The sequence below is a fragment of the Pseudorasbora parva genome, chromosome 10 (genome assembly GCF_024679245.1).
Source record: "Pseudorasbora parva isolate DD20220531a chromosome 10, ASM2467924v1, whole genome shotgun sequence".
Taxonomy (NCBI): Eukaryota; Metazoa; Chordata; class Actinopteri; order Cypriniformes; family Gobionidae; genus Pseudorasbora; species Pseudorasbora parva.
The window spans coordinates 16,155,544-16,182,657 of NC_090181.1; the positions used below are offsets into that span (position 1 = coordinate 16,155,544).

The following is a 27,114-nucleotide window of genomic DNA, read 5'->3' on the forward strand; positions in this document are numbered from 1 at the left end:
ACACATTCCAATCACTTTATTATAGCTGTGGAGGTCTGTGATGGTAAGAGTAGAGGTTGCATTTGAAAGCCTGATGCAATGACTTCAAAAGTGTAAAGGAGAGGATTAAACACTCAATTTGCATGGAAGAGAATGACTGTTGGCAAAACCACACAGGACAAAAGCTTTGCCAGATCCACTTGTCTTTTTGTTAAAACATGACTGACTGGAAACCCTGGTTTCTGTTAAAATTCTGGGCTTTCCAGTTTTTCATGAGGTCCACTGGTCTTTGAGCAATACTTTGCATATAATATTTAAAGGGATAGTTCTTCCAAAAATTTAAATTATGTCTTAATTTACTCACCCTCAAGTTGTTACAAACCTAAATTAATTTATATCTTCTGCTGAACACAAATGAAGATGCTTTGAAGAATGTCGGTAACCAAAGAGTGGTATAATTTCCATGGTAGCCTAATTTTTTTTCTTTTCTCGATATATAAGTAATTGGGCCCATCAACTGTTTATACCCATGTTCTTCAAAATATAATCTTATGTGTTCAGCTGAAGAAAGAAATGCATAGGCTATAGGTTTGCAACAATTTAGGATGAGTAAATTATGACAGATTATTTGGGATGAACATAATGGATTTCTTTTTAGGTGATATTCACTTTATTCTGCAGTTTGATACAAATGTTGGGAAATAAAAATGAAAAAAATGTTTGATTTTTAAATGCTTTAAATGTTGGTAGTTAATATCAACTGTGTGACCAGAAAACTTTTTTATTTTTATTTTATTTTTTGTAGCCTAATTAAATATTTAAGTCGGAGTGCTTTAAAGGAAAATGTGGTTCAGTTTACTAGCATCATTACGACTTCTTGAGTCAGGTCAGCCAACGTATGCTCAGGTAATGTTCATGTCAAAATGACATTTTAGACTGAAGCGAAATTTCTTAAACTGAAGCGAAAATTCGTCGGAGAACATTTTGGGTTTTGTATGTGCAGTTACAGACGCAACTGAAAAGTTTCAATGAGCTGAAAATAACACAAATATCCGGGATTTCCGGTGGGAATATACGGAAGAGAAGTGTTTTCTGCGCTACGTGGCCACCTGTGACAGCAGCAGCAGCTCGTATTGACAGCTTGACGTGATGGAGTTTGACAGAGAAGAACATGGCAGCGAGAGGATCGATAAAACCTGCGAAAATGGTATTAACACCGAGACTCACGCACCCAGCACTGAGGAAGACCATAAATCATGTGAGGATAATGAAGAAAATCAGAAGTCTTGGAGTTTGGAGAGAAACTGGGGGTTTCCTTTAGAGGAACTCTTCAGACTTGCGCTGAAATTCTTTAAAGGTAATGTTAATGATAATGAAGTAGGCTAGACTTTCTCTTTCCCTTTTCTGTCCAGTAAATGTTTATAACTTTATTCTGTCCCGTCACAACCTGCAGTAATGTCTCTTTAAGTTTCTTTATCTCTAGCAAAACAAATCTAAGGTCCCTTTTGTTTCATTGCCTAGCTTATATACATTGTAACAACTCCACCCATTCATAAACTGCCATTTAAAATAATTGTGATTCAGGTTCTTCTAGATGTTGTCAAAGAGTCATTTCTCCATGATGATTTCTACATGATTTGTCCCACAGAGATGAATGGGAAAGCCTTCAACACAACATATGAAGAAAACCTCCGCTTGGTTGCACTATATAAGCAAATCACTCTTGGCCCTTATAACCCAGAAGCATGTCCAGAAATCGGGTTTTTTGACGTGCTGGGAAACGACAGAAGGTAATGTAGGATTGTGTATGTATATGTATATGTAATCTATACAGCCAGGATAATTATTTCAGTATTCTACAGTAAAATATGTATTACCCTGGTATTCTTTGTGCCTTGGAGTAAATGTAATTTATTTAAGTAGAATGATATACGTACACATATTTGATAGCATTATATATTAAAGATATACATTTAATATAAAATATAAAATTCAGCATGAAGTGGAAGTTTAAGGTGCTCAAAAATAAAGGGCTCAAGAACGATGGTGACTTTGATGCCATATTGCACAAACCTACAATGTCTATAGATGCTTTATCACTTCATTTCTCAGGAAAGAATGGCTACGGCTTGGCAGCATGGCCAAAGAGGATGCCATGGAGGACTTTGTGAAGCTTCTGAACTCCTGTTGTGCTCTGTTTGCACCATATGTGACATCACATAAGATTGAGAAGGAGGAACAAGAGAAGAGACAGTACGTTCTGTATTAGTTATAGTGCCTGAACGTTCTCAATATGTAGTCTATTAAGACTTGTAGGAAGCCCTTTTTATTCTGTATGTGTGTGTGTTTAGACGAGAAGAGGAAGAACGTCTCAGACTGGAGAGAGAAGAGCAGGAGCGACGGCGGCTGGAAGAAGAAGCACGACGCAGAGAAGAAGAGGAGATGAGGATAAAAGAGGAGGAACAGAGAAGAAAAGAAGAGGCAGAGAGGGTGCAAATAGAGCGGCAAAAGTGAGTAACTTGCTTATATTCAACGAATGGGTTCATTTTCCTGAGAATCCCAGAGAGACAGATATAAAGAATTTGAAGGAAATCTCTTATGCTCACCAAGGCTGTATTTACTTGGTCAAAAATACAGTAAAAAAAAAGTTACATTACAGATCAGAATTACATTACAGTTAAAAAAAATAATTGTTTTCTATTTTAAAATGTAATTTATTCCTGATGGCTAAGCTGTATTTTCAGAATCAGTGTCTCATGATCTGTTAATATTCTAATTCGGTGCTCAAGAAACATTTCAGTAACACTTTATTACTGTGTTTTTGTTACATATGTTACATGCTGTTACTATAGTAATGGCTATACATTTTGCATAATTACATGCAACTAACATGCATGCACACACACATACACACACGTTTGTTTTTGTGATATGGGGACATTCCATAGGCGTAATGGTTTTTATACCGTGCAAACCATATTTTCTATCCACTTACACTGCCCCTTCCCCTAAACCTACCCATCACAGGAAACATTCTGCATTTTTACTTTCTCAAAAAAACATAATTTAGTATGTTTTTAAGGCCATTTGAATTATGAGGACATTTGATATGACAGTGTAATTTTATATTTAAGTATTGAGTAATATTAATTAACAACATCTACTTACTATAGGATTTGGTTGAGGATTAGTTGCATGTAATTGTGCATAATTAACTGTTATTACGATCTATGGTAAGTACATGTAACATATTTAACAAGGACACTGTAAAATAAAGTGTTGCCGGTACATATAGTTACTTAATATCACTCAGCACTTAAATGTATAATTACAGTGTAACAAAGACACCTTAAATTAAAGTGTAACCAACATTTCTTATTATCAGTGATGAAAACTGGTGCTAAATTTGTTTAAGAACCAATGAATCAGAGATTCAGTGCTCTGTTTCTGTAGGGATGACTGCTGCTGTAAATGTGTTGTTAACTCATAACCATCCGTGTGCACAGACAGCAGATCATGGCTGTTCTGAATGCTCAAACGGCAGTGCAGTTTCAGCAGTATGCCAAACAGCAGTGTCCAGACAATCCAGACGATCAGCAGTTACTCATCAGACAGCTGCAGGAACAGCACTACCAACAATATGTCCACCAGGCCCTCCGGCTACAGCAGGTAAAAGCACGACTGGCAACATTTCTGACTGTCTGTGAGTAGATTCAAGGAAACTTCTGATCGTCATCCTGGTCTTAGGTTTCTTCTGTGTGGTTTCAGGTGGCCTCAAAGAAGCAGCTGGAAGACTCAAATGCGACTCAAACTTCAGAAGATCTTCTTGCTCCAGTCTCAAAGGAAGCAGTGGCCATCTGCAACCCCAAAAGCCAATCAAATTCATTAGAGAAAAAGGAACAGACAGACTCAAAATCCTTCAATTTGTTTGTAGAAGGGATAACAGATGGTATGTTTTATCAAATTATGCAAGTTCTCTATTTTTATTTTCTGTTTGCAGCTAAGAAAAGTATACGCCACAATTTGAATAATTAAGTTGGGAATAATTAAGTTTTTATTTTATTTTATTTTTTATCTCTTGCCTAGCGTCTACTAATACTGAATTAATTTTATCAAAAGTTAAACACTATAATCAGTATCAGTAAAACAATAATTTTGTGAATTATGATTAATATTTAATATGGTTTGTTTTCCATTTTAATATATTATATATGTAATTTATTTATGTGATGCAAACCTGTATTTTCAGCATCACTACTCCAGTCTTCAGTGTCTCATGATCCTTCAAAAAACATTCTTATATGATGACTTGCTGCTGTGCATCATTATTATACGAGTTTTTTATATTTCAAATACATAATGAAATCATTTTTATTTATGTACAGTAATACAATGTTTTTACTAAATTAATATGAACGTATTTCATTGATTAGATCACCACCCAATGTCAGGTTTGTGCCACAGCTGCCCTAAACTAACAGTATTATTGGTGATTACCAAAATAATGTTTTTGCTTGTTTGTTGATGGCTAATCCACCAGTATGTGTAAGCTCTTTAGTCACAGTTGCCCTAGTCAAAGTCTGGAACAGAATCCTGTTAAACAAATTTGGGATTTAGTGGATTCAAAGATAGGTCGTTAAAAAATGTCACCACACAAAAGTCTTTGGCACCAACTAGAAACTATTTGGAAGTCAATAATAGAGGTTGTGGAAAAATACATAAAGAACAACATCAGCAAGAATGTCAGTTCCCAAGGCCAAGGGACCCCATACAGAATATTATTATTATGGTTGTTATGTAGGAATAAAGACTATATAGTTGTTTCAGTTTGTTATTTGCCTAATAAATGACAATATAGTATATATATATATATATATATATATATATATATATATATATATATATATATATATATATATATATATATATATATATATATATATTAAGTTTATTCAAGCATATAGTAGTCACATTACTTATCCTGTTTCTTTAATTTCTTCTTTCTTTCTTGAATATAGAAGCACATATCATTGCTCCGTCTATGTGGACACGGCCTCAGATTAAGGAGTTTAAGGAAAAGGTGATGCATGAGGAAGAGTCTGTGATCAGAGTGGGCCATGGGGAGGTGTTGACAGTACGGGTGCCCACTCATCAGGATGGCTCACACCTGTTTTGGGAATTTGCCACCGATTACTACGATATTGGTTTTGGGCTGTACTTTGAGTGGAAGGACTTGACCATTCCAACAAGCAGCAATAATGAAGGAGAAGCTACTACTGACACAAATGAAGGTAAGGTGGATTTCTTAGACGCATGAATAAAATGTGATTTCATATTTATTATTAACTAAATAAAATTACTATCTCAATTAAAGGCACAGCACCCGCTGAAAGTGAGAAACCGACAGAGCAGGGCAGACGTCCACTGGTAAATGAGGTGGTTCCTGTTTCCCGTCGTGACAGCCATGAGGAAGTTTACGCAGGCAGCCACCAATATCCTGGTCAGGGAGTTCATCTTCTGAAATTTGACAATTCCTACTCCCTCTGGAGGCCAAAGCTAGTCTATTACAGAGTTTATTACACCAGATAAATATCACCACACCAGTTGCTGCATTCACTATCCACCGTTGAAATATCGAGAGTCTTGATTCAATAGAGGCACAGTACTGTGCTGTTGAAACATAAAATATAATTAATGTTGTTTTCTTCTAATGTAAAGGTATTTGCATTGTGTTCCAACCTGTCTTTTTTACTGAAAGATAAATTAATCCAGTTTTGGTGTCACGATCAAAATCTTGTAAGCTCTGATCTTTAGTAATTTATATTTTTCCATACAAGAAAGCAGTAATTTTTTTCCAATATCTTATGTTTTTTATGTTGAATCAATGAAGGAGTGGTGTATACATACATATATTTTTTAATTGATGTGATTCAAGCACTTTAAAGTAAAACCATTTATGAATCCAAAAATTATATTTCACCTTATATAGTAGGGGCCAAAAGTGATGTCTGGCCTAGGAAAATTGACTTCTTCACCTTTTATTCAAATGATTAAGAGATTTTGTAAGCAAATTGCATAGTTGGGATTTTAGTCAATTGTGTTATTTGTGATAACATAATGTAAGATACCAAATTATACAGACATAATTTTTGGCCAGCCTGTCACAAAGAAATTATAGACACATGCTAAAACAAGAGCGAACCTGATAATAACTACCTAATAACTGATTATGTTGTAATCAGTGTATGTTTTCCTGCGAGCTGAAAGTAAAACCTGTAGCTGTATTTTACCCCTTTTTGCCAAATAATTTAGTCAGATAAATACCTTAACCAAGTATTTATTCTTCCCTCATTTAAAATAAAATGATAAAATATTTTCCTCATATTTGTATGGTTTAATCAAACGTGTAGAGTCATTAAAGACAAATCTCCTAACCAGTCCTCTCCAGATATCACTTTTGGCCACTACTTTATTTCTTTGGTTTATGATTTTTTTGTTTTATATTGTTGTGTGGGGTGTTGAATAGATCAAGCATTAATGAAATAATTTTTACTTTTTATATTAAGGCCTAATCTTATTGTAAACATGATTCTTTTTCATTTATATGTGAACTGAAACTGGAGGTTTGGATGTTATTAACCTCATGAAAGTTATATGCCTATGTTTGCACATAAATGTAGATGTGCATACACTTGTGCATAAAAGCAAGTCCAGAACTACTACTACTACTACTACTACAACTAGACTCCAAAATTTCTAGTTCTTAAATTTGTTTGGCTTACTAGTAAGTGCTCATATTATTATATTTTGTGTATTTGTTTGTCATAAGCAGGCTTGTCTATCCTGATTATACTGAAGCATATATGAAACTATGCAGATGCCACAATATTGCACACTACAAAATGGAGACATATTGTGCGTATACGTAGATAAACACTAAATATATTGGACTAACAGTTCAGACAAGAATTATAAGTGGCAGCTAGGTCTAAGAGTGAGGGTTTTTTGTCTTTTTAATTGTATTTTTTTGCGCATAAATAATATAAAAATGTGTCCCATTGATATCTGCAAGCGTCGAGTGTACTGATGTGGGAGGTCCGACAATGCAATCAAAATTTTAACACTGAGAATTTTTTTTTTTTTAAATAAATGCTTTTATACCCTACATAAGTTTGCATGTGAAATATGAATAATTTTCCTGCATTGTTTCAGCAATGAAGAAAAAAGTATATTTAATATCACAAGGTCATAGACATCCAGTATACATAAAAATAGAGGTTTTTATATTTATGCATTAATTGCATAATCAGATGTCATAATCATACAAATTCAATTTGCTTGGTAATAATACAAATAAAAAAGACCAGGTTTGGAATGAAATCCATCTTTTCATTCATCAAGTAGCTTGTAGTAGTAAATACTATGTTCATCTTTAGTTACGTGTTATAGCAGCGTTTATAGCACTGCGTAAAGCAGAAAGCAGCCTGATCTTGTCCTCTTCTCTATCTGTAGCACAGACCCACTGCCGCTTTGGGCTCTCCAGCTGAAAAGCGTTTCGGACATCTGAAAAAATGACAGAGAAGTTAAAAATGTATATTTTAATGTATATTTCATAATATTATAATATAGAACATACACTTTGTATCTGTGATGTCTGTGAGATTTAGACAGTGCAGAGCCACAGAGGCTAGAAAGGTATGAGTCGTATTCACCGCCAGACAAAATGGCACGTTTGACACACTCTTCTCTGTGAGCACGAGAGCATCATTGAACAGAAACAATCCCAGGTCTCTCACATGCTCATACATCCTGAGGAAAATGAGAATAAATACATCACAGTTTAAGAGTATTTATTTACTACAGACTCCAACATATTGAGCTTGAAACAATGCTGTTGCGATTCATCTCCAATACAGAAAGTAGGCTGACTTCATGTAGACAGAGAGACTATTGTTTCTCTGTCATTTGATCTCAGGTCAGTGGTACTACCTGAGAGAGGAAGCAATGTCTCCATTAAGGCAGCTCAGTAATGCCACATCCTGTGTGGTGATCAAGTATCTGCTCCCCTCCAACAAATTCTAAAGTACAAAAATAATGTTATACTACATGTATGGTCAACATATAGTGCAACGCAATAGTGTGTGGCTGTCCATCACAGACTTTTGTTTGTTTTAACTTTAGCACATAAAACTTGCCTCGTGACCTTTAACCGTCGGTGAGAACCTGATCTCGTACGTAAATGACGGGTGTGATGACTGTGCAACTTACTGGGCAGCTTTGAATTGTGCTCTGTGCCTCCATGATCCTCAAGTCTCGATCCAGACTCTTTTTCAACTGGGAGTGGAAAAACAAAGCACAGTTAAAAAAAATTAAAAACCCGTTTTTTTTGTGTGTTTTTTAAATACATATTTTACATTGTTGCAGCACTTCTCTTTCAAGTGAAGCCAAAACATTTCGCTTGTCCTCTGGTGGCTAAAAAGTCCGCACTTTCGTGATGTAACGCCGCTTTGACTGTCGGGAACAAGTCTGCTCGCAATAGTGTGGGCTAGGCAAAAGTTTGCATCGAGGGCGCAAGTTGACCGCAAAGCCTGTTCTGAAAACCTGAAACCTAAAATGACAAATTGGATACCCTATACGGTCACACTCAATGGCTGTCCGACTTCATGCACTCATTTTCATTCACTCCTTCAAGCGATGAACTATATTAGTGGACTAACGTAGGGATTAGTGAATGAGGGTTTTAAGGGGAATTTCGGATTCAGCCTATGTTTATTTCCTGTCTCTATGAAGCACCTCCTTCCGAAAAGTGCAATGTGCTGATTGGTCAGCTGGACCAGTGTGTTGTGATTGTTCAACTGATTAGAGCATGTCTCGGGAATGTCACCCCTTACCATAACCGCGAGTTTCGACACTACTAATGCAACTCAACCAGGCCACGCCCCTTATTTGGGTATACCTTGGGCGGGAGGTGGACGGTAACTAAGTACATTTACTTGAGTACTGTACTTAAGTACACTTTTTGAGTATCTGTACTTTACTTGATGTAAGGCCGCCCAAATCGTCCCAATGGAGGCCAACGATCGGCGGGTGAAGGTCGCTGCGCGTTCGTCTTTTCAGCTGGGCAAAAGGGATTTTATTCCAATTCCTCGTTAATCTGACTCCATTTAATTATAATTTAGAATTTGGGTTAGAATGCCAATTGGTTATTTGGTCATTTATATTTAATAGTTTAACTACACATTTAATTATTCCGTTTAACCCTTTGTTGAAATTATGTCCGTTCATAACCTGAATAATTCCAGAGCAAGTCAGAATCAATCAAAGTATAACAATTTATTAACAATCAGGTAAATGTATAACGCCAATTACATAATCAATTCAAAGGTATACTTCACATCAAATACCCTAAAGTAAAGAATGAGATGTATACCGGACTTATCAAGGTTACATAATGCTGCATGGGTTAAAACGTCCAGCATTACGGGCTGACCTGAGTACAGTATCGAGCCCTGAGCTCTTTGCAACATTTCCTTAAATACCCAGAACCAGATACATACCCATCACAATAGGAATTTGCATTGATCAAGTTCTATAGACTTGATTAGAAGAGAGGCCAAATGGCTGAAAGCCACACCCACCATACACCAAGGAAAGATATCTTTAAACCCTTAAAACATTCATGATGTTCTAGTTTACTTCTGTGGAGTTGAGATATTTGTACCAGTCGCACTGAGACATTTCAAATGATATCAAACACATATAATACTGTATCGTGAGGATTGACATTGTAACAAAGAGATTTCTGGTGCATTTCAGGTGATCTCAAGTTTGGGGGAGCAGTAGTTTGGGGGAAGTTTCATGTGAAAGAAAAGGCATGTAAATTAGAGTCATTCATAGATGGTTCACTCAGTGTGATGTCGTCTCGGACAGAGACTCTAACTGTATGAATGAGTTCAGATGCTAATTTCCTTTGTTTTCTCAGAGCGATTAGGCATTTCCAGCATCTACTAGCTTTTTCCAGCCTTACATTGAGTATTATTTTTTCTGAAAACGTATGACTTTTACTTCACTATTTTTGAAAGACACATATCGTACTTTTTACTCCACTACAAGTCAAAAGTCGTTTCTGTTGCAGCTTTGAAAGTCAGTGGATGATTTTTTTCTTCTTTAAAAGGTGTTTGGGTTTTTGCAGAAAGCGTATCAGGGAACACTCTTGTAGGGTCACATGAAGTTCAATGATTTCCCGGCATTTTTTTAAACATTGATTTATAGTTTATAGCAAAATGAAAGAAGATGGCTGTCAAAATGTTCATTTTGTCGAGTATTCACATAAACAAAGTTGATTATGTCTTAAGTAAATGTAAACAGTTGGGAGAATATCAGATGTGTATCAGTGTTTTGGATCCATGCATTCAGCCTTAAAGTGACAGCAGCTTTGTAAAGAGCTTTGTAACTTATATATAAGTATTTAAATTAGTTTAAGTTAGTCGTATGTCGGATGGAGCATCCCTGACTGGCTTAAACCATGATGGCATAATGTGCATTTATACAACAATTATGAAATAATGCGTTGACATAAAGAAATTTACTTTTAATAATCAAGTACTTTTGAAAACAAATACTTCCGTACTTTTACTTAAGTAAAAATCTGTTTTTACAACTTTCACTTGTAACAGAGTAATATTTGATCAGTAGTACTTTTACTTTTAGTCAAGTAATGAAGTTGTGTACTTTGTGCGCCTCTGGCGGGAATTATTTAAATGAGGAATACTGTGACGTGTACCTTCCAGAAGGTACTATAAACAGTTTCATGGCGTTTCAGGGAGTTCAGAAACAGTGCTTATAGAGAATGACTTCCTTTTGAGAGGACTTTATGCTTTGTAACTCTGTAGACCTTTTTCAGACTCAATCAGCAAGATTACACTCTAAAGAAATATGCACATGTAAAAAATACATAATAGGTCAGCTTCAAGGTGAAAACACACATGTTCATTTTTATTCATTGAGCACGTTTGTATCACACCTTGTGGAGAAAGCCTCTGTAATTCATCAGTGAGTTGAGGGCAGATGATAGCTGTGTGTAGTCTGGGTGCTCAGACGTTGTGTGTAGCGTTAATGCCTGAAGCAAAATCACATACTCCTCCACCCGTGCAGATGGTGTGAGAAACAGCTCCTGGAGACTGGACATACAATAGGTTGCTAAGTCGCTCTTGTACAACTTCTTTTGCCAGGAATCTACCAGAGCTGTAACTTTAACTGTACCTCAACATTCTGGTAGGAATAGTCCGGTCATGTCTCTTCAGAAAGGTGCGGAATACAGGAAGCATCTCACGACACTACAAAATGCAATATATACAATATTATTTTTATTTTATTTTTTTAATATGTATTAAAATGTGATTTCTTCCTTGATGGCAAAGCTGTATTTTCAGCATCATTCCTTCAGTCTTAAAGGAACACTCCACCGTTTTTAGAAAAAGGGCTTATTGAACATCTTTCCTACATTTAGAAATGTGGGCAAATGCATTTTTTTCTCAGTCCATGCATTGTTTTAGTTTGGCAGGGTTGCCGCTAGCTTAGCTTAGCATAATGAATGGAATCCTACGTTGCCAGCTAGCATGTCCCGAGTAAAAGTGATAAAAAAAAAAAAAAAAAAAAACACCCACCTAATTACTTCTTGTGGCCTGCGTATTCACGAGTACAAATAGCGATGCAGATGAAAACTAGGTGATTTCCTAGGCAGATATTGACTTGGGACTATATTATGGGGAAGCACAGGCGAAGCACTGCTACTTGGCGGCAGAGATATTACGCAACACATTGTGTTGCGTTTGCTCAGCAGCCGGAGGACATGAGGATGAGAGCCGTGATATCTCTGCGCCCAAGTAGCAGTGCTTCGCCAGACAAAAATGCATTTGCCCACATATCTAAATGTAAGAAAGAAGTTGAATAATGCCTATCTCTAAAAACGGTGGAGTGTTCCTTTAAGTGTTACATGATCCTTCAAAAAATCATTGGAATATTTGCTGCTCATAAAACATTAATTATTATTATCAATGTTGAAAACATTTGTTCTGCTTGACATTTTTTGTTAACCATGATGTTTTCAGGATTCTTCGATGAATAGCAAGGTCAAACGAATATAATTTATTTTAAATACATTTTTGTAACAATGTAAATGTACACACTTTCCCATCAAAGAGAATATATTTTATATGTAAAATTATCTGATATTTTAACAGACACATCAACATAGACACTTAATTCTTTATCAAAACCACTTTGCTTCGAATAACAATAACACATAAATGAGTACTCACTAACTACTCAGTAAAGAAAGAATGGCAATCTTTTAATGAGACTTTTTTCAGGTGATTTTTTTTGTCATTATGATATCAATTTTGACTGATTAAAAAATACTGTATTTTAGCTTGCATTTTAATTTAGAATTTAAAACATTTTTATCACTGAAAAGGTTTATTCAAGTCATTGTATGCATTAATTGCTTTTTTTAAAGTATAATGAGAATGTTAAATGAACATACCTTGTCCATGGTTCTCAGAATGGTAGGATAATTGTTGAAAAAGTTAGTGTAGACTCTTAACTTGGTGCAAAACTTGACACAAACATCCCCAACACACTGCAGCGGACCCCACTCCTCCCACCTCTCAGTAAGCTCCTTCAGAAAAACACTGCAAGACATTTGTGAAGGGTAGAGAATGAGAGAGTAATAGAAACAGGAAATCTTATGTGGAAACAGCATGTCCAGATTTTGCAGTTATACATGTTTCTGGGTCAACATATTTTTTTGATTCTGGAACAATATTCCTGTCTGAAAATGTAATCCTAACCATATCCCTAAAAGTAACCCTAACCATAAGATATCCCTACAATCAGAGGGAAATAATAGCTGAATAACACTGATGTAGAAGCACCTAACCTTGGTTGTAAGCCTAAACTTAACAATAACCGTAAACTTGGTAGATTGGAATGTTGTTTCCAGGAACATGTAGCACTTGGTGAAATCAGGTTCTGCTTGGGAGCGTGGACAGTGTTTTACTTGTTTGCCACCAAAATGTCCAGCAGAGGGCAGAAGAGGGTGATGAGATTGACAGAGCTGATGATGGCTCGGTTGGAGTCCAGTGCCGCTCTGAGAGGTGTGTAGTACAATGTGGCCACCGCTTGAAGTTGCCTCACGTATGTTTTCTCACTATTCAAAAGCTCTTTGCACACAGCACCACGTCTATCTGCATCACTTAAACCCTAAAAAAAGATACATTTTGAAAGGCATCTTGTAAACAAAAGGATCTAAAATAGAAACATTAGCACTAACCTTTAGGGATTCTGGATTATGGAAGGAAGCACTTTCTGGAAGAAAATGTGGATCGATGTTCTTTAAACCACTGTTGACTGATGACCTTAGTAGAAAGTGTCCCAAGAAGTCTAAGGGATCATCCTACAGCACGACAGTAAAAACCGTGAATTCAATATAACGCAGTGATAAGCTTAGAATGCTTAGAAGAACAGAATGGTTTTTTGTTTTGTTTTTTGCTTACTGGAGTCTGAGTCATCAGGGCCACGAGCCCATGAACCAAACACTGCATGACCTCGGATTTGAGAGAAATGACAGGCATCTTTATATGCTCCCAGAGGAATAGACCTGTAAAGTTCATGCAAACAAAGAAAACCATTTGAATACACAAACAGGAAGTAAATGACATAACTGTTCTAGACTTTGTATTAGTTTCTGACTTACCCAGGATGCGACCTCTGATCTCTTGACACATAAAGTGCAGATGTGGCCCCAGCTGTTTCCGCAGTTCCTTACAGGCTTCTTCTATCCATTCAGCCTGTCTGCACCAGCTCAGAAGGAGGGTCTCATGCAGATACAACAATGGAGGAAACTCACCAGACCCGGACCACTCACTGAGAACTAACAGAAATACAGAAACTGCTTCTTTAAAACACTAAGATGATACTTGACTCAATTTATATTTCTCATAATCTTAAAAAAAAGGCAAATTAAACAAAAAGGAATATATAAAAAATATATTTTTTTTATAAAATAAAATGCAATTACTATTATTATTATTAGTAGTAGTAGTATTGGTATTATTAAAAATCTATATTATTTTATAATATATAAATATATACTATATAAATATAATATAAAGAACTCTATTTTAGTTACATATATTTTATTTAATAATGCATTATATTTTTTTTCATAATCAAATACACAAATTAAAAAATAAATAAAATCTATAAAAAATGTTAATACTTTGCATAATATTCATTTATTAATAATAATTTATAAATAATTATAATTTATTATTTAATGAAATGTGATTTTAAGATTAATTAAGGTGCACTATGTAGTATTTTTGCCGTAAAATATCCAAAAACCACTAGGCCAGTGTTATATATTTTGTTCAGTTGAGTTCTTACAATATCCCAAATGTTTCCAACTATTTGTAAATTGTAAGAAAATTCCTATTTTAACCAAGGAGCCGGGAATCTGAGAGAGTCGCCTGTCAATTGCGTCATATCTGCGTTACCCTCGGTTTCTGAAGAAAAGCTTTACTCTTAGCAGTGTGAACAAGTGTCACAGCATCTGCAGAGCGCACGCACAGAGTAACATCATAACATCATAACATCATTTTAAACACATTTAAATGTATCTAATATGATAGCTAACTCATACTCATGACCGGAAAAGCAGAAATGGCGCTGGCGACTGTGTCCCGTCATAATAAAAGTCCCGTTGCTCGCATGGAGTGTGCGGCCTTGCTCAGCTCCACAACACTCGGCCCTGCTCTGCTTCATACTACAGTAACGTTAATAACTGCATCCATGAACATTATTTCTGCCCGAGTCCTATTTTCCACCGGCTGTAAAGTGAAAACCACATGTCCCCATCAAACTATGCCTTTGTTTTAAATAGGTGGCCTATTTAAACATTAATATAATGTTATTCAGTTGGGCTGAATAAGGAATGAAAACCAGATAACAAGTTCACAGCATACATGGGAACACCTTCAAAATTGTTTAAAAAGTATCCCTGGATGGACCTCATGAAGTTGGTTAAATGAACAGAGATTGTTATTTCATAGGTTTTATGACTGTACTATTCTATAATATGGCAATAATAAATAATGTGTAAGTATAATACAGTACTAGGTCAAAAATTAACCCACTCTCAAAGACATCTGAAACTCACTGTGCTGGTAAGAGCCCGTACAGATTCCAGTGGGAGCTCTGACATTCAGACCAGTCAAAACAGACAATTTCCTCATCAGATCCATCCCTGCAACTGAATGATCAATACAGAACAAATCCTGAATAAAACATATCTACAGTATTAATGTCACATGGAATGGCATCTCAATGGTTACAGCCTATGTGAAGCCAGTACTGAACTGAGACAAAATAGACAAATTTTACCAGAAGCTGCCAGGGGAGCAAAGATGTTCAGACTCCCTCCATCTGAAGCAGGAACCACCCAGCCACCCAGCTTCTCCCAGAACTCCCTCACACACGGCTTCAGCACTGTCTTCTCAGTAATGCTAAATCCTGTGGACAAAACACTATATATAACAGAATCCAATGATATGGAAGTTTCACATTTCAATATTTTATTCAGAATACTACATAGATGACATATCAAATGTTTACTGGGAAACTGAGAAAATGATTAAATTGCTTTTAAATTTCATGGCATTAACACATCTCAAAAAAGTTAGGACAACCACTGTGTGGAATCCCCTCTTCTTTTTATAACAGTCTCTGCAATCATCTGGGGACTGAGAAGACAAGTTGCTCAAGTTTAGGAATAGGAATGTTGTTCCATTCTTGTCTAATACAGGCTTCTACTTGCTCAACTGTCTTAGGTCTCCTTTGTTGCATCTTCCTCTTTATGATGCGCCAAATGTTTTCTATGGGTGAAAGATCAGCACTGCAGGCTGGCCATTTCAGTACCCAGATCCTTCTTCTGCGTAGCCATGATGTTGTAATTGATGCAGTATGTTGTCTGGCATTGTCATGTTGGAAAATGCAAGGTCTTCCCTGAAAGAGACGACGTCTGGATGGGAGCATATGTTGTTCAAAAACTTGGATATACCTTTCAGCATTGATGGTGCCTTTCCAGATGTATAAGCTGCCCATGCCACATGCACTCATGCAACCCCATACCATCAGAGATGCAGGCTTCTGAACTGAGCGCTGATAACAACTTGGGTTGTCCTTGTCCTCTTTAGTCCGGATGACATGGCATCCAAGTTTTCCTAAAAGAACTTCAAATCTTGATTCTTCTGACCACGGAAATGTTTTCCACTTTTCCACAGTCCATTTTAAATGAGCCTTGGCCCAGAGAAAACGCCTGTGCTTCTGGATCATGTTTAGATATGGCTTCTTTTTTGACCTATAGTTTTAGCTGCCAAAAGGGCGAATGGCACGGTGGATTGTGTTCACCAACAATGTTTTCTGGAAGTATTCCTTAGCCCTAATTTCTGTATGTGATGCAGTGCCATCTAAGGGCCCGAAGATCACGGGCATCCAGTATGGTTTTCTGCCCTTGACCATTACACACAGAGATTGTTCCAGATTCTCTGAATCATTGGATGATATTATGCACTGTAGATGATAACTTCAAAATCTTTGCAATTTTTCTCAGAGAAACTCCTTTCTGATTTTGTTCCACTATTTTTCACCACAGCATTGGGGGAATTGGTGATCCTCTGCCCATCTTGACTTTCGGTGAGACACTGCCACTCTGAGAGGCTCTTTTTATACCCAATTATGTTGCCAATTGACCTAATAAGTTGCAAATTATTGCTTTTCTTATATGTACATTTAACTTTTCCGTCCTCTGATTGCTACCTGTCCCAACTTTTCTGGAACTGTGTAGCTCTCATGAAATCCAAAATGAGCCAATATTTGGCATGACATTTTAAAATGTCTCACTTTCAACATTTTATATATTATTTATTTTCTATTGTGAATAAAATATAAGTTTATGAGATTTGCAAATTATTGGATTCCTTTCATATTCACAATTTGTAGAGTGTCCCAACTTTTTTGGAATGGGGTTTGTGAGTGTGTGTGTGTGTATGTGTATATATATATATATATATATATATATATATATATATATATATATATATATATATATATATATATATATATATATATATATATATACATATACATATATACATATATACAGGTGCTGGTCATATAATTAGAATATCGTCAAAAAAATTGATTTATTTCATTAATTCCATTCAAAAAGTGAAACTTGACAAATTTTAATTTTGATGAAAAATCCCAAATTCATTATCTCAGAAAATTTGAATATTGTGAAAAGGTTCAATATTAAATACACATGGTGCCACACTCTTATCAGCTAATTAACTCAAAACTGCAAATTCATTATCTCAGAAAATTAGAATATTGTGAAAAGGTTCAATATTAAATACACCTGGTGCCACACTCTAATCAGCTAATTAACTCAAAAGACCTGCAAAGGCATTTAAATTGTCTTTCAGTCTAGTTCTGTTGGCTACACAATCATGGGATGTTGGCATGGCATGCAGTCATATACCAGGATGTTTCAGGGTGCGTTCACACTTGTAGTTCGTTTAGTTTGGTCCAGACCAAAAAAAACTAAAACAATAGTCCTGGTCCACTTAGCTTTCACACTGGCATTTTTAACAGCGAACCTAGTTACTGAACCAAAGGCATAGGGAGACGGTCACAACCTGATTGGTCGGCTTATATGACGTAGGTGCTTGTTTACCGCACATTCAAAACAATGCTGTGTGCTGGATTAAAAGTGTGATCATTTTATCACAAAAAATCATTTATATGCGTGTTCATATGGCATTATTTTTACCAGCTGAGAACTCATGAAGAGCTTATAAAATGTTCAAAACATTCAAAACAGCAGCAGGATTTCCTCATTGTAGGAACGAAGATCTGCTGCAAAAGAGACGGCAGTTCCGTCGTCTGTACCAACTAATGGGCAACACAGGTTCTTTGATGAGAAGAACCAGGTATGTTTTTTGTGCTTTTTTTCTAGCATTTTATAAACATGCTTGTCGGACCAAATATTGATGAGGCACTTACCTTGTCATTTCTCCACCCTCTAACATTAACGTTACTCTTTTTGGATACACCGATCAATCTTTCTGCGTCGTCAAATCAGCTGACTTGTAGCGTAGCATCTTGTGACATTATGTCCTGTTTTTGTTTTGCTTACATGTCTTTGGTCCATGTTGCATTCATATATCAGTCGAACCGCACCAGAGTTCATTTGGAAGCGGTCCAAGACCGCGGTCTTGGTCCGCTTGTTTGGTGCGCACCAGGGTTCGGATGGCAGCGTTCACATATGTTCAAATTAACCGCACTAACAGAGCAATCGTACCAGGGTTCGTTTTAATCGAACCAAACATGACAAGTGTGAACACTGCACTTTATATTCACTTAGAGCACTTTATGATTCCTGCTGCTGACCAACTTTATGGAGATGCAGATTTCATTTTCCAACAGGACTTGGCACCTGCACACAGTGCCAAAGCAACCAGTACCTGGTTTAAGGATCATGGTATCCGTGTTCTTAGTTGGCCAGCAAACTCGCCTGACCTAAATCCCCTAGAAAATATGAGATACCAGACCCAACAATGCAGAAGAGCTGAAGGCCACTATCAGAGCAACCTGGGCTCTCATAACACCTGAGCAGTGCCACAGACTGAATGACTCCCCACCACGCCGCATAGCTGCAGTAATTCAGGCAAAAGGAGCCCCAACTAAGTATTAAGTGCTGTACATGCTCATACTTTTCAGTTGGCCAAGATTTCTAAAAATTATTTCTTTTATTTGTCTTAAGTGATATTCTAATTTTCTGAGATACTGAATTTTGGATTTTCCTTAGTTGTCAGTTAGAATCATCAAAATTAAAATAAATAAACATTTGAAATATATCAATCGTGTATATATATATTCACACACACACACACACACACACACACACACACACACACACACACACACACACACACACACACACACACACATATATATATATTCAGGCGTTTTGTTGTTTTAATATGATAACTTGTTCATCATTTACAGCTACTTTTGTATTTTTCAGTTCGTTGGAGCAATTATTACATTTGACAGCAGCGCCATCATAAAGTTAGAGAATCTAACTTAAGTTAACCGGTTAATTCCGGAAATTTCCAAAAAATCTATTCCAGAAGGAAAATATTCCATGTTAATACCATTTCAAAGACATTACAGGACTGGACTTAATTTTGAATTAATCAGGGAAATTACCATCTGTGAGAGTCAACTCATCTGTGCTTCCTGCCACCAGAATGCCGAGACTTTGCATCATCCTGCCTTGGATCGCCCTTTCCACCAGAGAGAGCAAAGCCTCCAAAGTCATTCCTTGTGAATCATATGGTAAAACCACCACAGACACTTGCACCGCGGCCAGAAGCAGCTAGAAATTGAAGTTAAGATTCTTCACTTAATAAACAACTGTTTATCATTCAGATAGAGATGCAACTGAAAGTCTTATCTAACTGGGTCTTACTTCATATCCAGGAACTTTGGATGACACAAGCAGGAAATGAGGAAGGGTATAGATAGAAGACCTGACTGGTTTGCAGAACAGTGAACTGTAAGGTAACAAGCATGTTCAGGAATAGTTTTCCCTTATTATTGTTTGACGGGAAAAAAGGTACTAAATATGACGCATGAAATGTGAAAAAACTTTGCTAATGCTATTACTGACCTCATAGTTTCCACTACACTGGTGGCACATGTGCTTTCAAGAGTATTATTCATCCTCAAATCAAGCCATGGTTCTCTTATTTCCACAGTGGAGAGTGAATTTTCCAGTCGACACTTTTCCTATGAAAAAACATTGAGAAATTACCCATTGTGTAAATTTTCTGTGCATGTAATTCAAGACCAATATTCTGTTACATAAACATAATCAAAATGATCAGTGATTTAAAATATTTGTAATTTAAGTTTATTCATAATTTAGTGCATATATACATGCTGTGGTATCTGGCACACAGATGTTAGCAGCAGATCCTTTAAGTCCTGTAAGTTGTGAGCTGGGGCCTCCATGAATCAGACTTATTTGTTCAGCACATCCCACAGATGCTCGAATGGATTGAGATCTGGGGAATTTGGAGGCCAAGTCAACTGCTCAAACTAGTGCTCCTCAAACCATTCCTTGACCATTTTGCTTTGTGGCAGGGTACATTATCATGCTGCAAGAGGCCACAGCCATCAGGGAATACAGTTCCATCAAAGGGTGTTCATGGTCTGCAATAACGCTTAGGTAGGTGGTACGTGTCAAAGTAACATCCACATGGATGTAATGTAAGTAGGCAAGCGACGCACAATCACCCGGCCATCCATCTAATGTGAAAGAAAGCATGATTCATCAACCCAGGCCGCCTTCTTCCATTGCTCTGTGGTCCAGTTCTGATGCTCACGTGCACACTGTTGGTGCTTTCAATGGTGGACAAGGGGCAACATGGACATCCTGAATGGTCTGCGGCCCCATATGCAACAAACTGAGTCTGACACCTTTCAGAGATGCACTGTGTATTCTGAGTCTGACACCTTTCTATCAGAACCAGCATTAACTTCTTGAGCAATTTGAGCAGTAGGCACCAGACTTTACGCCAGCCTTTACGCCACACGTGCATCAATGAGCCTTGGCCACCCATGACCCTGTCACCGGTTCACCACTGTTCCTTCCTTGGACCACTTTTGATAGATACTGACCATTGCAGACCGGGAACACCCCACAAGAGCTGCAGTTTTGGAGATGCTCTGACCCAGTTGTCTAGCCATCACAATTTGGCGCTTGTTAAACTCCCTCAAATCCTTACGCTTGCCCATTATTCCAGCTTCTAACAAATCAACTTTGAAGACAAAATGTTCACTTGCTGTCTAATATATACCACCCACTAACAGGTACTATGATGAAGAGATAATCAGTGTTATTCACTTCACCTCATAATGTTATGCCTGATGCGTGTGTGTGTGTGTGTGTGTGTGTGTGTGTGTGTCCATCCATTAATTTATTAATTATATCCATTTAATTAAATATTTATCTTATTTTTATTTAAATAGCATGCTAGTAGATAAACACTTTTTAGCTAATTATGTCAGTGTCTCACCCCAAGCTGAACAAGAGCAGCAGTAAGACTCAGTGGCTTATGAATAGATGATGTGCCCAATTTACTCGTGTTTAACCATGCTCTCCTAGTCTTCAGTGCAGCCTCTGTGGAAAAAGCAGAAGGGAATACGAGGACCCGAACATCAGCCAAATGAGATTATTAACCTCAGATCATTTATATTACTTAAAACTTTCTAACCTCAACCATTTAATTTCATGAGGGCATGGAATCAATGCTGGAATCCCTGGCACTTACTTTTATGGTCTGCTATTTTCTCTCTGATAGTTTGTCTTATCTTGTGCTCTCTCCATCTATCCTCTTGTTCATCTGGTGCTGTCAAACTCTCATTCACGGTACCATATACATCTGCAGCTTCACGTGCAGTCAGAATGTCTAAACTGGCAGTACAGGCCACATAATGTCTTTTCCACGCCCCGTACTCATGATCTGATGGGCTGTAGGGAAGAAACCAGCCCAGACGGATGCACTTTGGAGACCACAGACAATCCTAGAATCACACAGAGATTACACTGTGACTGAGTAAACATATACAAAACATTGTCTTTAAAATTTGTGGCAGTATTCTGTAAGGGAATAGATAAAAGCTTGGTATCCAATAAATGAAAGGCACATTTGTTTCATTTCTTACCTGCTCTGCCAGGAATCTCCAGTGCCAGCACACCTGTGCTGCAGCGCAGATGTCTCGAGGACTGAGGAAGGACATGATGTAGAGAGACAGAAAGCGAGGCAGCACTGCAGTGAAGTCCATTCGAGTGAGGGGGACTGATTCTGCCAAACAATCACTGGTGAACCTAAAGTCATAACCAAGGTCATTGTATCAAGTGAAATTCCTGTGTGAAATATGCTATGTAAGATTTGATATTATGCACTGAGAATTTACTTGAGCTGAGTTTTGGAGCATCTTCTTAGTAGGCGACGAATAAATTCTTTTCTTTGTCGGTCTGTCCACAGGTCAAACCAATGGAGGATGAGAGTTGTTCTTTCCTGATAAAGCTGCAAATTTATTTTCATTAAATGTTGTTTAATCTAAATTACATAAGTAAAAATATAAAATAAAAGTAAACTAATACATATTTTTTTCCCCAGACCTGTTGGTTACATGCTTTATTTGTTACAGGCGTCCATGAACTGAATTTGGTTTTTGTGCCGTCGTCGCTCGGCCCGTTCGAGCGTCTGTAGTCACTTCCATTCATCTGCCACTGATTAATAAAATCTGTATTCCCGCGGTTTTTTGATTTATAATAAGTTCTAAATTCCAGAGACGTCATTCTAACAGTTAAAGTAGTTAAAACAGTCTAAAACTTCTGTCTTTCCCGGATTGTAAATAAAATAAAAGACGGAGACATATTTGCAAATGCGATTTAACGTATATAATTAACATGAATTCTGCGAGAATACCTTCTTATTATCGGTTGGAGATTAACGTTAGTTCTAAACAAACCTCTAGTAAACGTCCAGGAACCAGCGCATTTACCAACTCGTTTCCCTGGAGACCAAATAACAAATGAAGCTCTGCAAATTCCTTCACACGACGAATCGTGTTTCTAGCAGCTCCCGGAATCACCGTCGTCGGATATTATTTTAACATATTTCTTGTAAATCTACTAACGTTACGTAATTAACCTTCTGTGTGCCACTGTCATCGTACAAAACAATATATTTTAGTGAATTTCAGTTAACAACCTCTCTTTGGCCTTTAACATGACTGAATTATCAAATTTAGCACTGAAAAATTGTAATATTTTGATATATTTCTAATCTGACAAATTTTCTTTTGACTAATCGCGTGAAAATGGGGTTTCTAATCAAAATATGACTTTCTTTCATACTTTCTGTTACAAAATACATAGGTTTACATGTCCTTAATAGAGGACACGTGGACTTAAAAAGCATGTTTATCAAGCATTTAAGTGAATAGGGAAAGAAATTATCAATCTTCCTATAAAATATTAGATATTATGAAAATGTTGCTATAAGTCCTGTTATTAAACTTCTTTTTTCATTACATGTTGGTCCATAGATATGGCGTATTGCACTGAATGGGCAAACCTATGTAGATCAATTCATTCTCTTATATCTTTCATAACATAGCTGAGAATCTGAGGGGAAAAAATCCTGAAAAAAAAAGTATTATTGGAAAAAAAAAAAAGTATATATATATATATATATATATATTTTTTTCACCAATCAATTTTCAGTTTTTTTTTTCATTTTCATTTTTTCAAAATTCATACATACATACATACACACACACACACACACACACACACACACACACACACACACACACACACACACATATATATATATATATATATATATATATATATATATATATATATATATATATATATATATATATATATGCCATTGTTTTTGCCTATACATGTCTCGGTGTCCACATAGGAGGACATAGTATAATATATGAAAAAAAAAAATATTATGCTCTAACAATGCAATGACATGGAACAAAATTAATAAATACAGCATTCAAAAGACTTTGTTTTCCTTGGTCTTAGGAGGTTAATACCACTTCACATTAAAACTTGAACTTTATTGATAGAAGCATGAATAAAAAGTTTAATCAACAATCAGCCAGTAGATTACGTTTTACATTTCCAATGTTTTAAATCAAAATAAACTATGTAAATAGGACTATAGTCTATAACCAAAAATATACAATGTAATTTGTTTTATTCTGCAGTCTCAGTAGTCTAAGGAAACTGACATCTTGATGAAAATAACCTGCCATTATCTTTTTTATTAATTGCTTTAAGACATGGCATAAATAAATGCAAACTGAGCCCATCAGTTCCTTGTTAAAGTGAATTAGTGATAATGCAAAGGTGCTGCTATTGTACAACTCCAAGGCAACATATAAAACATAAGATTAGATGTAACAATGTAATCAAACATCATCTTATGAAGATATATTTCTTGTGGTAACATGAAATGATCTGATGGGAATTATAAGTGGGCGTTTAATCACAACTGTTTGGATTTGTTCAGTGATGTCACATCTATAGAGTGCAAACAAGCCAAGCTGACCAATTCTACAAGTTTAAGACCACAGTGTCACCGATATGACTGTAATACTGGTGTTTCTCCATAGCCGTGTGCTAAATATATACACACTATTCTGCATGGTAGAGCCTTTGACGTTCATATGGTGGAAGTTCTTGGGACATCTTGACTGTCAGCAATGTTAAGCTTTTGTCTGAGGAATTATAGTTAAGGATTTCAAATTGTTAAGGCATAAAAGAAATTACTATAAACTTAAGTATGAACCTTTAAAAGAATTGTTGTGTAACAAAGTGCATATGCAGATGAAGATTACTCAAGAACGATAACGGTCAATTTTAAATAAACACCACAATATATTCCGTTGAAAGTTATCTGCATAATTGGTGAAACCAAGGATACATTGAGGAGCTTAACTCTTCCAGCTGAAAGAAAAAAATTGAACTTCATTAGAATGACTAGACAAAGACATGAGAACTCATAGATTTCTGGATTTATGAATAAGTATTTGTCACACTTTGTATTAAGTGTCTTTAACCACTATTTACTTACATAAAAAAATGAGGGTGGGTTACTAGTAAGGTTAGCGACAGGTTTCAGGGTGGCTAAAGGTCAAATCAAGCCACCTTATTTTATATAGCGATTTATACAATACAGATTGTTTCAATACCATCAATTATGAGACCAATTTTAATTTAGCTGTAAAGCAACTCTATGAAGACAATTGTGTTATTAAGCTCAAGTCTGTTCAGTGTTGTTAGTTCAGTTCAAGAACTGTGTAAAGTTGATCAATTATGAAATGAGTTAAATTCCACTATAAGCAGCTCTAAAGAATACAAGAGACTATTCAGCTCATATCCGTTCAATTGCATGCTTGAATTTTTAAATATAAAAAATACAATGCAAGTACAAGTGCATTGGGATGCACTTTATTTCATTGTTATGGTGTAATTATATATTTAAGTGCTGAGGTATATTAATTAACTACATGTACTTATTATAGGTTTAGGGTAGGATTAGGGTTTGGTTAAGGGGTTAGTTGCATGTAATTATGCATAATTTACAGTATACAATTTATAGAAGCCTCAAGGTATAGAAGTTTTGTAATATGTAACAAGGACACTGTAATCATTGACGTAAAGACATTGTATCATATGATTAACTTAAATATTAGTGGATAGTATAGTTAAAGACACCTAATATAAAGTGGGACCAAATTTCTAATAGTGCTTACATTTAATAACAATTTATCCATGTTAGTGTCATAAGCGGACTTCCGCTGGTCTTCTGGCAGCTCATCCACCTCTCCATAAAGGTCAAAATGCAGGCGAGCCAGTGTTTCCTGCATTTCTCGCACATGCTCCATCTGATCGATTGAGCACTCGTTGCCTGATTCAGAAAAGATTTTGCCTTCAATCAAAACTGTAAACACAATGTTGTTTATTTTTACTGTACTATAAGAGCTTACCAAAGGCTTGTAATTTTCCAGAGTGGAAGTCATTGAGAAGGCTGAGCAGACCCTTCTCCATCTCTTGAACATCAGAAACGTCCGTGAGAAACGAGTGCTGGATGTGGCCTGACTGGTTACTCTTACTCGCCTGACTCTGAGGCCTTGGTTTGTCTCTCACTCCCCTAAAATCAAGTGAATAAAAGAACAAAATAATTAATCAAAAACATGATTTTAATAACTTGGTTTTAATATTAATGACAGATGATGCTCACCTGCGATACTTTGTCCTCTGACTGGAGTGCGAGACCATACCAACACCGAATCTGGTGGATGTTGTCGTTCTTCGTGCAGTGACTGGAGGAGGAGGCTGGTTTGAAGATGGTTTTGGGCTTTTACGTTTCTTATTCTTTTCCTCCATTGTGTCATCCAAATGATCTACAGAAGGAAGCAGTAGACATGAGCTTGACATTTTTAAGTAGGTTCAGTAAAAACAAAACAAAAGATATTCAAAGGCCTCTCATGTAGGCCAATATATTTGCAACAATTGTATTACCAGCTAACATAATGAACCACAGTTAGTTTCCTGACACCAGAAGTTTCATAAATTGATTGTTTTGCCCATGCTATAAAACAAATTTTTCAGGGAATACATTAAAATAAAATGCGTTACTGTAGCTACATATATGATGTTTTTTCACTATATATCTTAGTAATTAAGTCAGATTCTTATAATTTCATATACATTTAAAATCATTAAAAAATTGTAGCCTCCGCGGAAGTTTACTGAGGCCCCCTAGCGGGCCTCTGACGTAGGTTGGTTGAGAACAACTAATCCGCGATTACAGCAGAACGTTGAACATGCGACAAAATATCCCACACTGTTAAAGAAACATGATAAAAACATTAACCGATTATATAAACCGTGTTATTGCGTGTATTTACAAGCGCTTCTAATCCTGTCTTACAATAACACGCAACATGTAAATAATATGCGAATGAGCCAAGGTGTGGCGTGAACAACATGCCTAACGTTAATCACGAAACCACTGAAGTAGCGCATGCAAAATAGTATTCGACAGCACATACCTATAATTTTACCACATAAAGGAAGACTCCACTTTTTAGACTGAAATATTATCCCGTTTGAAAGACATGCTCGCTGAGATTAGACTGCTCTAAAGTTGGTACAGCTGACCTGCAAGTTTACAAAAGGCACTTCCGGGATTTATACGTCATCGTGGTGATATCAACACGCACATACTGTAAATCAACTGTTACTCAAAAACAGTCACATTTTACAAAGAGCATTTTTTCCAATATTAAATGGATGACTGCCTCATCAGTTCTATTCAAATGTTGTAAAAATAAAAAAGGAACAGAGAGACACGTTAATATTTAAAATATACATATTAATAAAATGTGCTACAGTGGTAA

The 27,114-nt window shown here is 36.3% G+C and overlaps 3 protein-coding genes across 7 annotated transcripts; 1 reads left to right on the plus strand and 2 right to left on the minus strand.

Moving 5' to 3' along the window:
- The first annotated feature begins 871 nt into the window (after window positions 1–871).
- On the plus strand, window positions 872–7,098 carry zgc:162964 (uncharacterized protein LOC560569 homolog). Its single transcript, XM_067455316.1, has 8 exons — window positions 872–1,336; window positions 1,628–1,769; window positions 2,092–2,232; window positions 2,331–2,489; window positions 3,486–3,648; window positions 3,748–3,928; window positions 4,998–5,270; window positions 5,354–7,098. The coding sequence occupies exons 1-8, from the start codon at window positions 1,129–1,131 to the stop codon at window positions 5,566–5,568; spliced, it is 1,482 nt and encodes a 493-aa protein (XP_067311417.1). The 5' UTR covers window positions 872–1,128; the 3' UTR covers window positions 5,569–7,098.
- A 175-nt stretch (window positions 7,099–7,273) lies between these two features.
- Window positions 7,274–22,742, minus strand: LOC137091143 (epithelial cell-transforming sequence 2 oncogene-like). 3 transcript variants are annotated; one of them, XM_067455313.1, is made up of 21 exons: window positions 22,298–22,739; window positions 22,090–22,202; window positions 21,838–22,000; window positions 21,444–21,696; window positions 21,189–21,292; window positions 19,778–19,896; window positions 19,577–19,661; window positions 19,315–19,483; window positions 15,424–15,552; window positions 15,200–15,292; window positions 13,736–13,912; window positions 13,536–13,639; window positions 13,313–13,435; window positions 13,040–13,242; window positions 12,524–12,671; window positions 11,242–11,315; window positions 11,003–11,159; window positions 8,248–8,313; window positions 7,969–8,057; window positions 7,616–7,788; window positions 7,274–7,542 (listed from the first exon to the last, which is right to left on the minus strand). In XM_067455313.1, exons 1-21 carry the CDS (start codon window positions 22,475–22,477, stop codon window positions 7,412–7,414), a joined length of 2,853 nt encoding a protein of 950 aa, XP_067311414.1. In that variant the 5' UTR covers window positions 22,478–22,739; the 3' UTR covers window positions 7,274–7,411. The 3 variants fall into 3 exon arrangements, with proteins under 3 accessions (XP_067311414.1, XP_067311416.1, XP_067311415.1); XM_067455314.1 differs by having other exon boundaries at window positions 7,307–7,542; window positions 7,692–7,788; window positions 22,298–22,742; XM_067455315.1 differs by lacking the exon at window positions 22,298–22,739 and having other exon boundaries at window positions 21,838–21,977; window positions 22,090–22,197.
- A 1,000-nt stretch (window positions 22,743–23,742) lies between these two features.
- On the minus strand, window positions 23,743–26,907 carry ccdc28a (coiled-coil domain containing 28A). Of its 3 annotated transcripts, none has more exons than XM_067455319.1 (6): window positions 26,767–26,907; window positions 25,953–26,115; window positions 25,699–25,862; window positions 25,465–25,619; window positions 24,633–24,655; window positions 23,743–24,426 (listed from the first exon to the last, which is right to left on the minus strand). In XM_067455319.1, the coding sequence occupies exons 2-6, from the start codon at window positions 26,096–26,098 to the stop codon at window positions 24,372–24,374; spliced, it is 543 nt and encodes a 180-aa protein (XP_067311420.1). In that variant the 5' UTR covers window positions 26,099–26,115; window positions 26,767–26,907; the 3' UTR covers window positions 23,743–24,371. The 3 variants fall into 3 exon arrangements, with proteins under 3 accessions (XP_067311420.1, XP_067311421.1, XP_067311422.1); XM_067455320.1 differs by having other exon boundaries at window positions 26,779–26,899; XM_067455321.1 differs by having other exon boundaries at window positions 26,876–26,896.
- Between the last annotated feature and the right edge of the window lie 207 nt (window positions 26,908–27,114).

Bases quoted from the DNA above. Each gene is read 5' to 3' on its own strand.
- zgc:162964 (XM_067455316.1), top strand. From the start codon at position 1,129: ATGGAGTTTGACAGAGAAGAACATGGCAGCGAGAGGATCGATAAAACC. The intron at 1,337-1,627 runs GTAATGTTAATG...TTTGTCCCACAG, and splicing joins TGCGCTGAAATTCTTTAAAG to AGATGAATGGGAAAGCCTTC. The intron at 3,929-4,997 runs GTATGTTTTATC...TCTTGAATATAG, and splicing joins TGTAGAAGGGATAACAGATG to AAGCACATATCATTGCTCCG.
- ccdc28a (XM_067455319.1), bottom strand. From the start codon at position 26,098: ATGGAGGAAAAGAATAAGAAACGTAAAAGCCCAAAACCATCTTCAAAC. The intron at 25,620-25,698 runs GTAAGCTCTTAT...TTTCTGAATCAG, and splicing joins TGGAAAATTACAAGCCTTTG to GCAACGAGTGCTCAATCGAT. The intron at 24,427-24,632 runs GTATCCTTGGTT...ATAATTCCTCAG, and splicing joins GAAGAGTTAAGCTCCTCAAT to ACAAAAGCTTAACATTGCTG.
- LOC137091143 (XM_067455313.1), bottom strand. From the start codon at position 22,477: ATGACGTCTCTGGAATTTAGAACTTATTATAAATCAAAAAACCGCGGG. The intron at 13,913-15,199 runs GTGAGTTTCAGA...TATTTCTGTTAG, and splicing joins TACGGGCTCTTACCAGCACA to TTCTCAGTGAGTGGTCCGGG. The intron at 8,058-8,247 runs GTAAGTTGCACA...TTTGTACTTTAG, and splicing joins GCACAATTCAAAGCTGCCCA to AATTTGTTGGAGGGGAGCAG.